Source organism: Platichthys flesus, chromosome 15 (assembly GCF_949316205.1).
Source record: "Platichthys flesus chromosome 15, fPlaFle2.1, whole genome shotgun sequence".
Classification (NCBI taxonomy): domain Eukaryota; kingdom Metazoa; phylum Chordata; class Actinopteri; order Pleuronectiformes; family Pleuronectidae; genus Platichthys; species Platichthys flesus.
This window is the reverse complement of record NC_084959.1, coordinates 20,580,346-20,593,225: the sequence shown is the minus strand read 5'-3', so window position 1 is coordinate 20,593,225 and position 12,880 is coordinate 20,580,346. Positions and strand designations below refer to the sequence as shown.

At 38.4% G+C, this 12,880-nt stretch overlaps 1 protein-coding gene across 1 annotated transcript; it reads left to right on the top strand.

The window, feature by feature from the left end:
* Window positions 1–7,417: 7,417 nt before the first annotated feature.
* On the top strand, window positions 7,418–12,877 carry capns1a (calpain, small subunit 1 a). The gene is made up of 11 exons (XM_062405803.1): window positions 7,418–7,537; window positions 8,433–8,489; window positions 8,581–8,617; window positions 8,713–8,805; window positions 8,974–9,031; window positions 9,185–9,249; window positions 10,003–10,071; window positions 10,452–10,530; window positions 10,847–10,963; window positions 11,105–11,163; window positions 11,300–12,877. Exons 2-11 carry the CDS (start codon window positions 8,443–8,445, stop codon window positions 11,324–11,326), a joined length of 651 nt encoding a protein of 216 aa, XP_062261787.1. The 5' UTR covers window positions 7,418–7,537; window positions 8,433–8,442; the 3' UTR covers window positions 11,327–12,877.
* The last annotated feature ends 3 nt before the right edge of the window (window positions 12,878–12,880 follow it).

The following is a 12,880-nucleotide window of genomic DNA, read 5'->3' as shown; positions in this document are numbered from 1 at the left end:
GATAGAAACATCAGGGGCTCGCCAATGTCATCGTCTGGGAACGATGAATGTGTAATGCCAATCCATCCAATAGATGTTTCAATGGATGGTGGTTAACCTTAACCTGCTGGTGGCACAGGTTGAAAAGTAAAGCGAGATTAGACGGAGTCAGTCTCTCTGGATCATGAATATTTCCACTAAACTTAATGGAACTCTATTTGGTTGCTCACATTTTTTAGTATCAGCCAAAGCGGTGGATTATGGAGGACCATACATGACATAAGTAAAAATAAATAAATAAATAAATGTATAAATAAATACAGAAATAAATAAAAAAGGAAATAAATTAATTAATACAGAAATAAATAAATAAATATGTTAATACCAAAAGAAATGTCAAAATAAATGTCTTAAATATATTTGCACATTTGTTTATTCCCTGATACATTTCCTTTTCATTTGCAGTGTCCTTATGCTAATGAGAAAGGCGGGCCTATCCGCAGTCTCATGCAGTGTAATGAGTGTAATGATCCAGCCCTACGTCTGCCTCTCAATGCTGACTGGTGTCCAGTAGCTGTTTGCAGCGTTGAGCCAGTTCACACTTAAAATGAACTAGTTCAAGTCACTGCCCGTGTCTTGCTCGGAGACACGGGCAGTGACTGAGACTTGAGCTCTTCACCGTGAAACAGCCAGTTAGTGACTTTGTAGAACAGTGGAAACTGTGAAAACACAGAGTTTCTCTGGTCACATCTGCTCAGAGATCAGCGGCATCATGATCTGAGCAGAGGCTGCAGGTGGTTTGTACCGAGCTGGAGTTTCTGTTTCCTCCTCCTCCTCTCGGCTCGCTCCTTGTGCTCAGTAGAAAACGAGACGTGACGCTCACAGTCAGGACTACTGACACCTAAATCATCCCAATAAAAACATAACCTTAACTAACCCTCTGAACTTGAACTAGTTAATTTTAAGTGTGAACTGGCTCAACGCTGCAAACAGCTACTGGACACCAGTCAGCATTGAGAGGCAGACGTAGGGCTGGATCATTACACTCTTGTGACCAATCCTGCATGAGACTGCGGATAGGCCCGCCTTTCTCATTAGCATAAGGACACTGCAAATGAAAAGGAAATGTATCAGGGAATAAATAAATGTGCAAATATATTTAAGACATTTATTTTGACATTTCTATTGGTATTAACATATTTATTTATTTATTTCTGTATTTATTTATTTATTTCCATTTTTATTTATTTATTTATGTATTTATTTATACATTTATTTATTTATTTATTTTTACTTATGTCATGTATGGTCCTCCATAGTATATCAGCTAACAGACTGACATTGCAATCTACACAGTCAAGCTCGTAGCACGGCAAAAAAAACTTAATTATAGTTTTCCCTTGCATTTTCCTCTGAGTGAGCATTTAGACCATTAATGCACATTCAACCCTACGATGTTATGCAGGGTAGTGAAAACCTTTCACTGTTTAAATCACCGTATGGCAGAGTGAAAGCACTACACCATTCAGAGCAAAGCAACAAGATGAAAGAAGCAAATTTCATTCGGAAGTTAATTATATGGTCAGATAATAAATACATCAGAAGTGGATATAATTACAGAACGTTGATATAAAGTGAAAGCCAGTGTGGGTCCAACATATTAAACTGACGGATACATTTTAAACCAGCATGACACTCCCTGATCTGTGCACTGCTATATATCCAATGAAAATGCAATATAAAGGTTATACGCTATGAGCACAATCTCTCCCCTATAGGACTACAGCTAAGTTTGCACCTAAAAAGAGAAATAAAAAATAATTTGACATCAGTGGGTACAAATCAAAGTTCCTGAACATGTCAGACTGACGTGACTTTTATGTAATGACTCAGATGAGCCGCCGGGCACACAACCATCCCTCCTACATTGATTGACCTTGTTCATTATCCAGGAAATACATGCCTAATCTTCTGAGCTCAACTACACAAGCAGCAAAGGTGACATCACATATACAGAACTGTGGCTGTATGCAAGCCACCTGTACTGCAGTGTATATACTGCAGTTAAAACAACTGGTACTGGTGGAGCCTTACAGGCTTGTCTCTGTATTTTATTGGGCTCCTTATGTTTAATCCGATCTATGTGGATCTAGAGGTAGAGATAACAATGAAGGTATTCGGTAGCTTCTATAACAGCTGTTATTTCTGGCAGTTTTGAGGTTTGAAAAGGGTTCAGGAGGAGAACACTTAGACATTTAGTCGGGAAATGATGCTTTCAAATGAAAAACAAAAGGATCCCAGGATCTCCGTATTTATAAAATTCTAGATAACACCCGGTTTTATACTGCAGGATTCAGTCATATCTGAATACTTCCCTCCCTCTTCTCTGAGTTAGTTTCCAGAGCCCAGAGATAGAAGTCTATTGCTAATTTGATTTAGATACCACTGGAAAAACAATTGAATAGCATGGATGCTTGTGGAATTCAGTGAAGCAGATGGGCTAGCCTTGTGGAAAGCTCGCACGTAGCTTGAATAACAATGATCCGAATGACTAACTTGCACATATGCCCCAATAATTAAGCATATACCTGCATAAGTAAGTCACTGAAAACAGCAACCACCCAGAGGTCACTGGTATTTGGGGTATTATTTGTTTCCAATTTGAATGATTAACTCTTCTTTGTAATCCTTTGCAATGTATCCCCTTAATACCATGCCATAACAAAAGCATTTGGAATGCTAAACATATCTCTGTCTGAAATGCATGATCAATATCTGTCTTTATAATCTTAAAACTGTTCCTTTCGCTTGCCCTAATCATCCGATATGCGTTTTGTTAAACACTACAGACCAAAAGCACATTCCTAAAAGCAAAGGTAAGAAATCATCTGACATAGACAATTGTCAAGCATCTGAATGAAATCATAATTGAAAATGTTCTCAGCCCATCACATGTCTCATTTCGACCTTGAATCGAGGTGTAGAACCCTGCAGTAGTATACATTTAAGACACATTCGATTCCTGTTGTGAGAGAGGGTAGCAATGGGCTTGAATGATAAAATTGCGTTGTCAAGGTAACAGGTTCTTCAGAAGACTGCAAATATGTGGTATTGGGGATGCTGCTATACAATATTTCAACCTGCAGCCTCGACACGAGCTCTGTGTTTCACTCCCTCCAAGTCGAGCAGGTAACTGCAGATGTAATACGGTTTGCATTCATAATTCAGAGATATTTAATAGCCAGTCTATCTTCATCAATATTATTAAAATTTTTCACTGCAAATCTCATTTGCAAAACCAAATCATAGCTGTTGGATACCTTGAGGTGGCACCGTGATTTCTTTCAAATGATGAATGAGGAAAAAGGTGGGGACTGCCAGAGAACAGAGATACTGAGGCACCCTTTAACATGGCTCCTGATGTAACCATGGATACCTCTATTTCGTGGATGGAGTAATTTTAGCTGGAGTGGGACCTGAAGGACAGATATCACTGTTTCTGCAGTGCACATCATATATTAATGCATCTTAAATAGCAGGTTACTGATGCATTTAGTCTTACTGTTAAAATCTTATTTTCCAGATGCAGTATTACATTACATTACAATTAATTTAGCAGACGCTTTTATCCAAAGCCACTTACAATAAGTACATTCAACGGTATAAATGCAGTATATACAGTATGGCATGGTGTGATAATATGACATCCCTTAGTGTAATGCTCAGGACAGTTAACCACTGACATTGGGGATTTATTTGTTTGCTGGAACATAGGAACATTCACAGAATCCTAGCAGGTGTCTGTGATGCCATGCCCGACAGTACAGTTTATATAATTTTGTAACCTGGCAAACAGCAGTTGTGCCAATCAAGCCCATGGTTTTGCAGATTATATGACAGTATACTAAGAAAATTGTAGAGAAGGTGATTCTACTGTGGAAGGAACCCAAATAGGTGTTTTCAAACTGAAATGCAAATGACAGCATCAGCAGCAAGGAGATCATTTTATGATGTTGCATTTATGAATCCCATTTCTGTCCGACTTGACTGTGTGAGTTGAGAGTTCAGGATAGTAGTACAGAGACTTTTTCTGTTGAGGGGAGAGCAGTGGAAGTGTAGGCACTGTCAAGGCAACCATGATAGTAGAGGCCACAGGGGATTAAGAGGAGATGATAAAAACAGAGCAGCACTGAGACAAGCACAGCCAGTTCCTTAAAGTCAAGAAACAAGAGATTCCATTGTCAGTATCAGAGATTCAGAACATTACCCTTGATAACTACACGTCTTTAACAGCTACTGTCATAGATCTGGACAAAATCATTGGAAATAGACAGAGGTTCATTTTACCTGGCGAATTTTTCCCATCAATTTTAAATGTTAGAAAAATTTGAACGGATTCAAAAGACCTGTTCATGGTCTTGCTTCTCTGTAATGTTTACCCGATTGTTCCAGACCCGGGTGTATTTATACCCTCATAATAATTTATTTATTTCAAAACAATCATCGATTAGAATCCTTGTCTTATTTAAATGACATGGGTGGATCATATATTTATATTATAATTCATCAAATAGACACGGCTGCACCTCAGAATAAATGTAACATTGCAGACAGAGAGATTAACGGCAGCCAAGTAATAATAATTTAATCATATTTATATTATTGTGGACATGTTTAAATTTATCTATTTGGATTGGACCTCAGTTATTTGCATGGTGAACACAGAGGATTGCTTCTGTTTGTTCCATCTCAGCTCAGTCAAATGCTCTCTGTCTTCACCTGCTGGATTTATTCAGCACTGACGCTACACATATATCACTAACAAATCAATTGAAACTCTGCATGTTCAAAGAGCTGCATGTTCAAAGATCTTTGAACATGCAGACCTGTGAATGGCTGTGGTAAAAGTGTGATAAATAGGCTGTTCATATTTCTAATCTTTTCAACCCGTGTTCACTCCCATATTGAGCCAGATCACTCTAAGGGAGGAGCTGTTCTGTAGCCTGTGCAGAGCTGTGGCAGGAGAGTCAGGTGATGAGACACCACATTTGTTCCTGGTGCCAGTATTCAGATGATTCCCACTCAAACATTTTCATGCCAAATCAGTAATTTTAGTAACATGTTCTGTAAAAGCTTAAAAATAGAAAACAGCTTACAAGGTTTGGTCTCTGATACATAATCCTGTAAAGGTTGCAATTAATCAACTGTGGCTGGATTTATCTTCTTGTAAATTGAATGAAAACTTTCATGAAAATGTATTGCTTGTGTTTATTTTCTCTCTCTTTATTAATGAGGTATTTGAGAGAAATAACTGAAAATGACAGGACAGACACAGGGAAAACGGCCTGCACCTCAGACCCTATCACTTGGCAGTCGTATCTGTGAATACATCAGGCTCGTCTCTATTTGTAAAAACAAGACAGCAACAAGAAGAAAACACTTCTCATGTCAGTTTGGCACACTCATGTCTGAGTCTGGGGTAATGGTACTTATGAGATCCAATTATCAGAGAATAGGATTTTGTCAAAATAAATGACAACACAATTTTCTCTCCGTTCTCATTAAACTGTGTTTAATTATTCAGTGTGCTGTGCTATCAATTTTAAACATGTCCACTGGCAAATCTTCTGAGGGATTGTTAGGCTTCTAAACAGTGCTCCATTTTCTCTGTCAAATTGTTTAACTGCCATTAAATATGCTTCTCTAAAGAAATCTTTCATTTATGGATACAGCAGAGGGAAATTTAATGGTTTATGGAAGGAAATAGCCACATGCCTGGATGCAAGGCCCTGCCGTCGCTCTAATGGGGCCTCAATCGTTCAATACGGTGGTTGTCAAACTATAGGACCCACCTGGGTTCTCTAAGTGGGTCCCTGAGGGTCTCGGTTTAAATGCAGATCAGAGTGATTGTGCTATATCAGCATTCAGAGATGGTTTGCTGGGTGAGATAATGACCTCCCTGACCAGAGCACTCACTCTCTGCCCTACACCTGCAGTAGACATAGACCATACATTTCCCATAGACATATATATATGAAGCTATATTTGCTAAGTCAAAGTCAACTTTATTGTCAATTGTGCCATATGTACAGTATGACGTAGCTGGGATGGAAATGCTGTCTCTCTGATCCCTGGTAATAATTTCCCTTTAGACTATTTTATAACTGACTGTAGACAACCAACGTTGTGCCCAGATGACTGTTATCACAGCACAAAACAAATGTCTTCAAATTTACTGCAGCCATATGTTCATACTGAGGACTGCTATGTTCACTTAGAGCCTCTGTAAACAGAATGTTATAAATATGATTTTGGCTCAGTACACTCAGAGGACCGAGAGGAGAGAAATATAATAAAATCTTTTTTGTAGTAAAAACTGGATAACGGTATAAAAAATCTGCTGCAGCTAACTACCGTAGCAAGGTCGATGGCACTCCAAACCACATGGTGGCAGGAACACGCTTTGCACCAGTTCACACACGCTGAGCGAAATCAGTGATGATGCATTCAATGGTATGCAATAATCAGAATTTTTTTCCCCAAACTGGTATAATATGTTACACTTTTGATAGTTGCAAACTGACCCTAACTCAAAAGCACTTAACGGCACCTTTTAGCCTACGAAAACGTCCTCTGCTCTTCGTCGCAATGTATAAACATAGGGTGCAATGCTCCAAACATATAAATACAGCACATCCAGGTTTTTGGTCTCATTCATGCACTTGAATGTACAAACGGGTAAACAGTGGGATTATTGCCTCTTGATTTCAGTCTAGGGTCTCTGCCAAACAAAATTGGTCTACACATATGAAGGTATTTGAACATGATCTGTGTGGCGATGACATGCTCCACAGTCTCTTCCCCAAAACCCCATTCACATTGTCCTGATGGATGTTTCCCTATTAAGTGCATTGTTTTATTTAGTCCTGTGTCTCTTATACTTAGCCTTGATATAACTGTTTGTTCTCTAGTGTTTTTCCCTAGTGTTTCCATCCATCCCACTTTCACAAAGATAGACTGTATACAACGATATAGAATGTATATAAAGATACAGACTGCATATACAGATATATACTGTATATAAAGATATATCCTGTATATGAATATAGACTGTATATAAAGTTATATCCTGTATATAAAGATATATCCTGTATATGAATATATAGACTGTATTTAAAGATACAGACTGTATATAAAGATATATACTGTACATGAAGTTATGTATAATGTAACTAAAGATACAGAATTTATATAAAGATATATACTGTGTATAAAGATACAGACAGTATATAGAGATATAAACTGTATATGAAGTTAAACATGTATATGAAGATACATAATATGAAGTTATACATTGTTTATCAAGATACAGACTGTAAATAAAGATAAAGACTGTATATAAAGAGGCGAGCACCTCTCCGGCTCCTCACTTCCTGTGCGCAGCGTCCGTCTCGGGGTGTGTCGCTGTTGACGGAGCCTCCTGTTCTCTCGCTGTAGTTTAGTGGAACTTGCTCAGCCCGAATCCTCGCACTACTTCCCTGGCTGCTGTCGCTTCACGGTAAATATAAATGTCAGATGTAAAGACGAACCTCGCCTGTGGGGATTAGATATTTGCTCACCACGTTTATTCTGAGTCTTGAGCACTTTGACAGGTATCGCACCTAACCATGTCCGTTAGCTCGATGTTAGCTTAGCTAACGCTGAAGTTTAGTAATGAGCTCAAATCTACAAGCTAAGGCCACTCCGTGCTAGCTTGAAGCGCCACTGTTCCACTGTTTCTTATGACATTAAGCTGCTGTTTTTTGTAACCACAACACAATGTGTCGTTAAAAACTGCATCGTGCGCGCCGTAGGGTGTAGAGCTCGTTGCGAGCTCACCCAATCTTGGCAGTAAATGGTTTTGGCAGTGACGTCCAAGTAGGACATTTTTCACTAACTACTTGGTATTTAAAACTTCTAAGATGTTAACGTAACAGCTGATAGCACACTGACACAACCTTCCAGTGTAATTTATCTCCAGTCTTTTTTGTGCTTTAAGTGTTTCCTTAACAGGAAACACTGTGAGAGGGGCTAGTGGGTGTGCCTCCGCCCCTAATGGGACTGTGTTATTCATTACACAAAACAAGACATGCCATTGCTTGATCTATAACAAGCTCAACCAGTGCGGCTGTAGCTAGCTAGACAAACACTGAAGGTGCTAACATAGCATCAGCCTGATAGCTACATACTAATCAATGACGTTGAATCCAGTTCCTATTTGTGAAGGTTGACATTAATGTTTTCCTTGCGTTGCCCGTGTCCTATTCATATGTTGCATGCCATTTACTCCTGCTTTTAAACTCTCACTGTTCCTTTATAGAAATAATGTCTAATGTTGCCTGGTATCGAGCATGTTCAAGAATCTAAATTTGTTGTGTAAATAATTTCTTCTGACTTATGTTGCACTTTCACAGTTGGTAGAAGATGTTTTTTGCCAAAGCACTCTTCAAAGGCGTCATCGATGTTGTGAGGTAAGAATCTGCCCGAAGTAGCAGCTCAAACAAAGAGTTGTGACTTGTGTTTTGACTTTTAATCTTACTTCTGTTCATCCTGTCTTTTTAGCAACATCGACCCAGCCCAGTTTGTGCCTTCTGACCCTGTGAGTGACACATTGCTTTGCCAGCTCTATCTTCCCAACACTGTACTGTAGATGATAAGTTTTAATTTCTATTTGCCAATGTCTCTGTCCCCCAGCCTCCTCCACGTAGACCACTTGCATATGCAGAGCAGCATGAGAATGATGAGGAGAAACAGTTCCGCAGAGTCTTCAAGCAGCTCGCTGGAGATGTGAGTCTACCTGTTCTTTGGATTACTGCTGTACTTTGCAGTAACCACACCCTTTACTCCATTGAATTAACACAAGAAGATCTGTAATTTCAATTATAAAAAAAATGCAGTTGGGTGTCTGTACAGCTTTCTGATGTCCTAACTGTTATAATAATATTTGTCATACAGGACATGGAAGTGAGCCCAAATGAGCTCAAGGACATCCTGAATAAAATCATTGGAAAGCGTAAGACATATTTGCATTTCTCTTAACAAACCTGTGTGTAGTTCTTATACTCCTGTGTAGTCTGTCTTTCTCTGTCGCGATTAAGACCTTAAATGATTTACATATCTGCCGCATTATATGATCTCATTGTATGTCTATATTATCATATTTCAGATGGAGATCTGAAGACAGATGGTTTCAGCATTGAGTCTTGCAGGAGCATGGTGGCAGTCATGGATGTATCCTTTCTATCATGATTAGGTTCCATATGTTGATTAGTATGGTCAACAGTATGTTTAAAATTAAATTGAATACAGTTTATTGATTTATTTTTTTCGCAATGTATTATGTGAAGGACTTTGTACCCATGTTTAGAAAAGTGCTATACAAGTGAAGATTTTAAATACACAGAACAAATACATCAGCATTTGGTTGGGTGGGGGGGGAAGAGAGCTGGGTTGACTCACCACATTCCGTCACACCCCACAGCTCATTAAGGCTGAGAACATGCATTGATAGTTGAGGGAGTAACTGACAGACTAAAAGTTGGGCTAAGCCTGCATTCATTTGTGTCTGTTGTACCTGTATAGTCAGGTTTAATGACCTTGTGTGCAGGTTAAATGAGTAGATCTCCTCTGGCTTACTGCACTTTAAGCAAGGGGCTGTGCTATAAAAGAGCTCTGCCATCATGTTTTTGTAAAATGCTCTTTATTGTAAGCTTGAAGTAAAGTCTTTTATATTTTTTTTAATTGTAACAAACATGAATAGTATATTGAAAACTGTGAAACTAAATGGCTGTTATGTGATCCCTGTCATATGTAGTGTAAGAACAGGATGAAAACGTTGACATACATTCCCTGCTGTGAGGGAGGGAATGTCACAACGAAGGCATATAAAAATACTCCTTGGGCAAATACAGCATGCCCACGTGTGATGCAGTAGCTGATCAAAGCTGAAGGGTGACTGTTGTGTTGTCCTTAATGCTTCTTCAGAGTGACAGCACAGGGAAACTCGGCTTTCATGAGTTCAAACACCTCTGGAACAACATAAAGAAATGGCAGGCAAGTAAAGCGCGACCATTTTGAATTTGTTATTTGTGGGAACTGCCATGTTTTATGTTCACTTGAATCTGTTAATTGATGGCCACACATTAAACTGGCTTCATTGCAGGACATTTTATTTCCTGTTATACTTATGTTATTATTAACATTATAAACATATTCTTATCTGATGACTGAAATGTTATTGAAATTCAGATAGATGATGAATTTATTATAATTTTTGATTATTCAGTTGCTACAGCTATATTGGCAACTATTTGCTTTGTTGAAAAGTAACTGTTTATTTTTCTACTTGTAGTCTTTCTAGGCAGTACCGTAGCTTAAAAGGAAATGTTTCAGATGCCAATGATGTTTTAAATTCTTATATTGTTCTTATTTAGGGAGTGTATAAGTCTCACGACAGAGATGGATCAGGCATCATCAGTGAAGATGAGCTGCCCAATGCTTTCCGAGCTGCAGGTGAGCCTTTTTTTTTAACTGATATTCAAATTTTTGCCCAACTGCTGTAAATATGAGTCTTAACAAACTTAAACGCAGTTAGGATCTTATTAACTATTAGTCTGTAAATGTTTTCAACAAGGAATATATTGGATATATTGGAGCCAGAAAACTACTTTAGTCTATCAAATGTGTTTTTTTTTCTCATCACATAGTTATGTATACACCTTGACAGACATGGGCAGTCAAATGGTTTTGAGAGGCTGTTTAAAGGGCTAATGTTTTGAATATCATACCAGTTGTTTTGAATATATTTGCATTTTCATCTCTTTATCAGGTTTCCCCCTCAATGACCAGCTGTTCAAGATGATAATTCGCAGATACAGCGATGAAAATGGGAACATGGATTTTGATAACTATATTGGCTGCCTTGTGAGGCTAGATGCCATGTGCCGTAAGTTTCAAAGACCAGTCCTAAAATCAATTGATCTCTTTATTAGTAGGTCAGCTTTATCTCTGTGACAACAATGACTGACCTGGGATTAAAACTCATGACCTGAAGGTATAGTAGGCTTAATATCTGTTCTGTTTTCAGGTTCCTTCAAAACCCTGGATAAAGATAACAATGGGACTATCAAAGTCAATGTCCAGGAGGTAAAGTCCTCTCAGATATTTGCAACATTATTGAGTCTTGACTGGAATTCAGATTTTCTAAAAGCAGTGGCTCTGTTTTTTAGGAATAAGTAGCTGTTTTCAAATAGTCATCTTCTCTGCTCTTGTTTCTTTTCAGTGGCTTCAGTTGACCATGTACTCTTGAGTCCAGACGACATCTCTCCTGCTTGTTATACGGAACCACTTTATTTGTCTACACAGTACAATACTTTATCAACTTTCCTTACAACTTCCTGTGATTATCAGCAAATCCCTTGTGCGTGCTTCTTAGAATATTAATGCAATAAGTGTTGGGGGACTCTGTTCTGTAGCACTTGCCAGAAAAGGTACAAACCTACATCTACAAAGGTACCCCTAGCTGAATACTCAGGACGAGTTCGAAGCCTATATAATTCAATTAAAATATGGTAGCATGTTGAATTGGTTTTTGTTCAGCCGTTTGATTTGCCTCCACCCACAAGTCAAAATCAGAAAGGCCGACATCAATATGCCTTATAACGAGCAAAATTTGAAAATCTAATGTGAAAGCAGGAATCTCTCATTCTAATGTAGCTGGGGCTGGTTTTACACTGTTGGGTCAAGGAACAATCACATCTCGATCAACGCTGTGTCAGCTGCTGAAATACAGGAAAAGCTACGACACTCATCACTGTCAAAAATCTCACACTCGAGGTAACCTCTGGTGGAAGATTAGGTATGTAGCTGCAAGCTTGGTCGGCCATATTTTCTAGATAAGCTAGCTATCACCAGAGGTGTTAACAGGTATTGTGCCGGAGGTAGTGTTCTGTAGAAGCTGAAGTGGGCTGACGCTAATGTGAGATTTACATGAGGTCACCAAATCCCATGTACTGACAGTTGTTTCATGTATAGTTTTACATGGCTGTGTTGATTTTGACCAGTCTCTGTGAAAGTCCCTATGGTCCATCCACTCTGACTAGAATAGTTGAGCGACAGCCATGTAAAATTATATATACATTTTCTGTCTTACTTTTAGTTTAACTCCATTAAGTCTCTGTGAACCCGCCCCAATAGTACTGAATAAGAGATAGTTCATTAAAACCTTTGAGTCCACTAATATAATTTAAGTGAGGAACGGGATGGGTTATGGTTTGTTTGCAACACAGCCTGTCACAGACAGATCTTGGTTGGATTATTTGTACACATGTTTATTGTGCAACAGTTACATTGGTATAATAAATGCATAGTGGACAGTGATACTGATGCTTTCTACAGTAGACCATTTTAACAAAGAATTTCTCTAAAATCCCGAATTCTCTTTAAAGTCACCTTATATTAGAGACAGTATGCTAATATATATATTTCAGTATACCCACATCTATATCTTCTTTCTATTAATAATGAGACAATGTTGTATTTGGGCAGGCTGATATTTAGCTTTTTAATATTGATTCTAGCAGTGCAACTTTGCAATAGCCTTCTGTTTGTCCTCGCTTCCTGATCACATTATCACTTCTCACTGTTTACTGTGCCTGCGCCACATAGTGTCAGCACTGTGTGTGAATTGATCATATATAACAGATGTGTATGCCACAAATGCATGCAGCCAATTGAAAGGATGGATTGCAAACGTTTTTTTTAAACCATGCAGTTGAAGCCGTGGTCATTTAAATGTTACTGAAAATGTATGGTAAAATACATATGTGCCATATTTTAAATAAATGGTAACTTAAATGTGCTT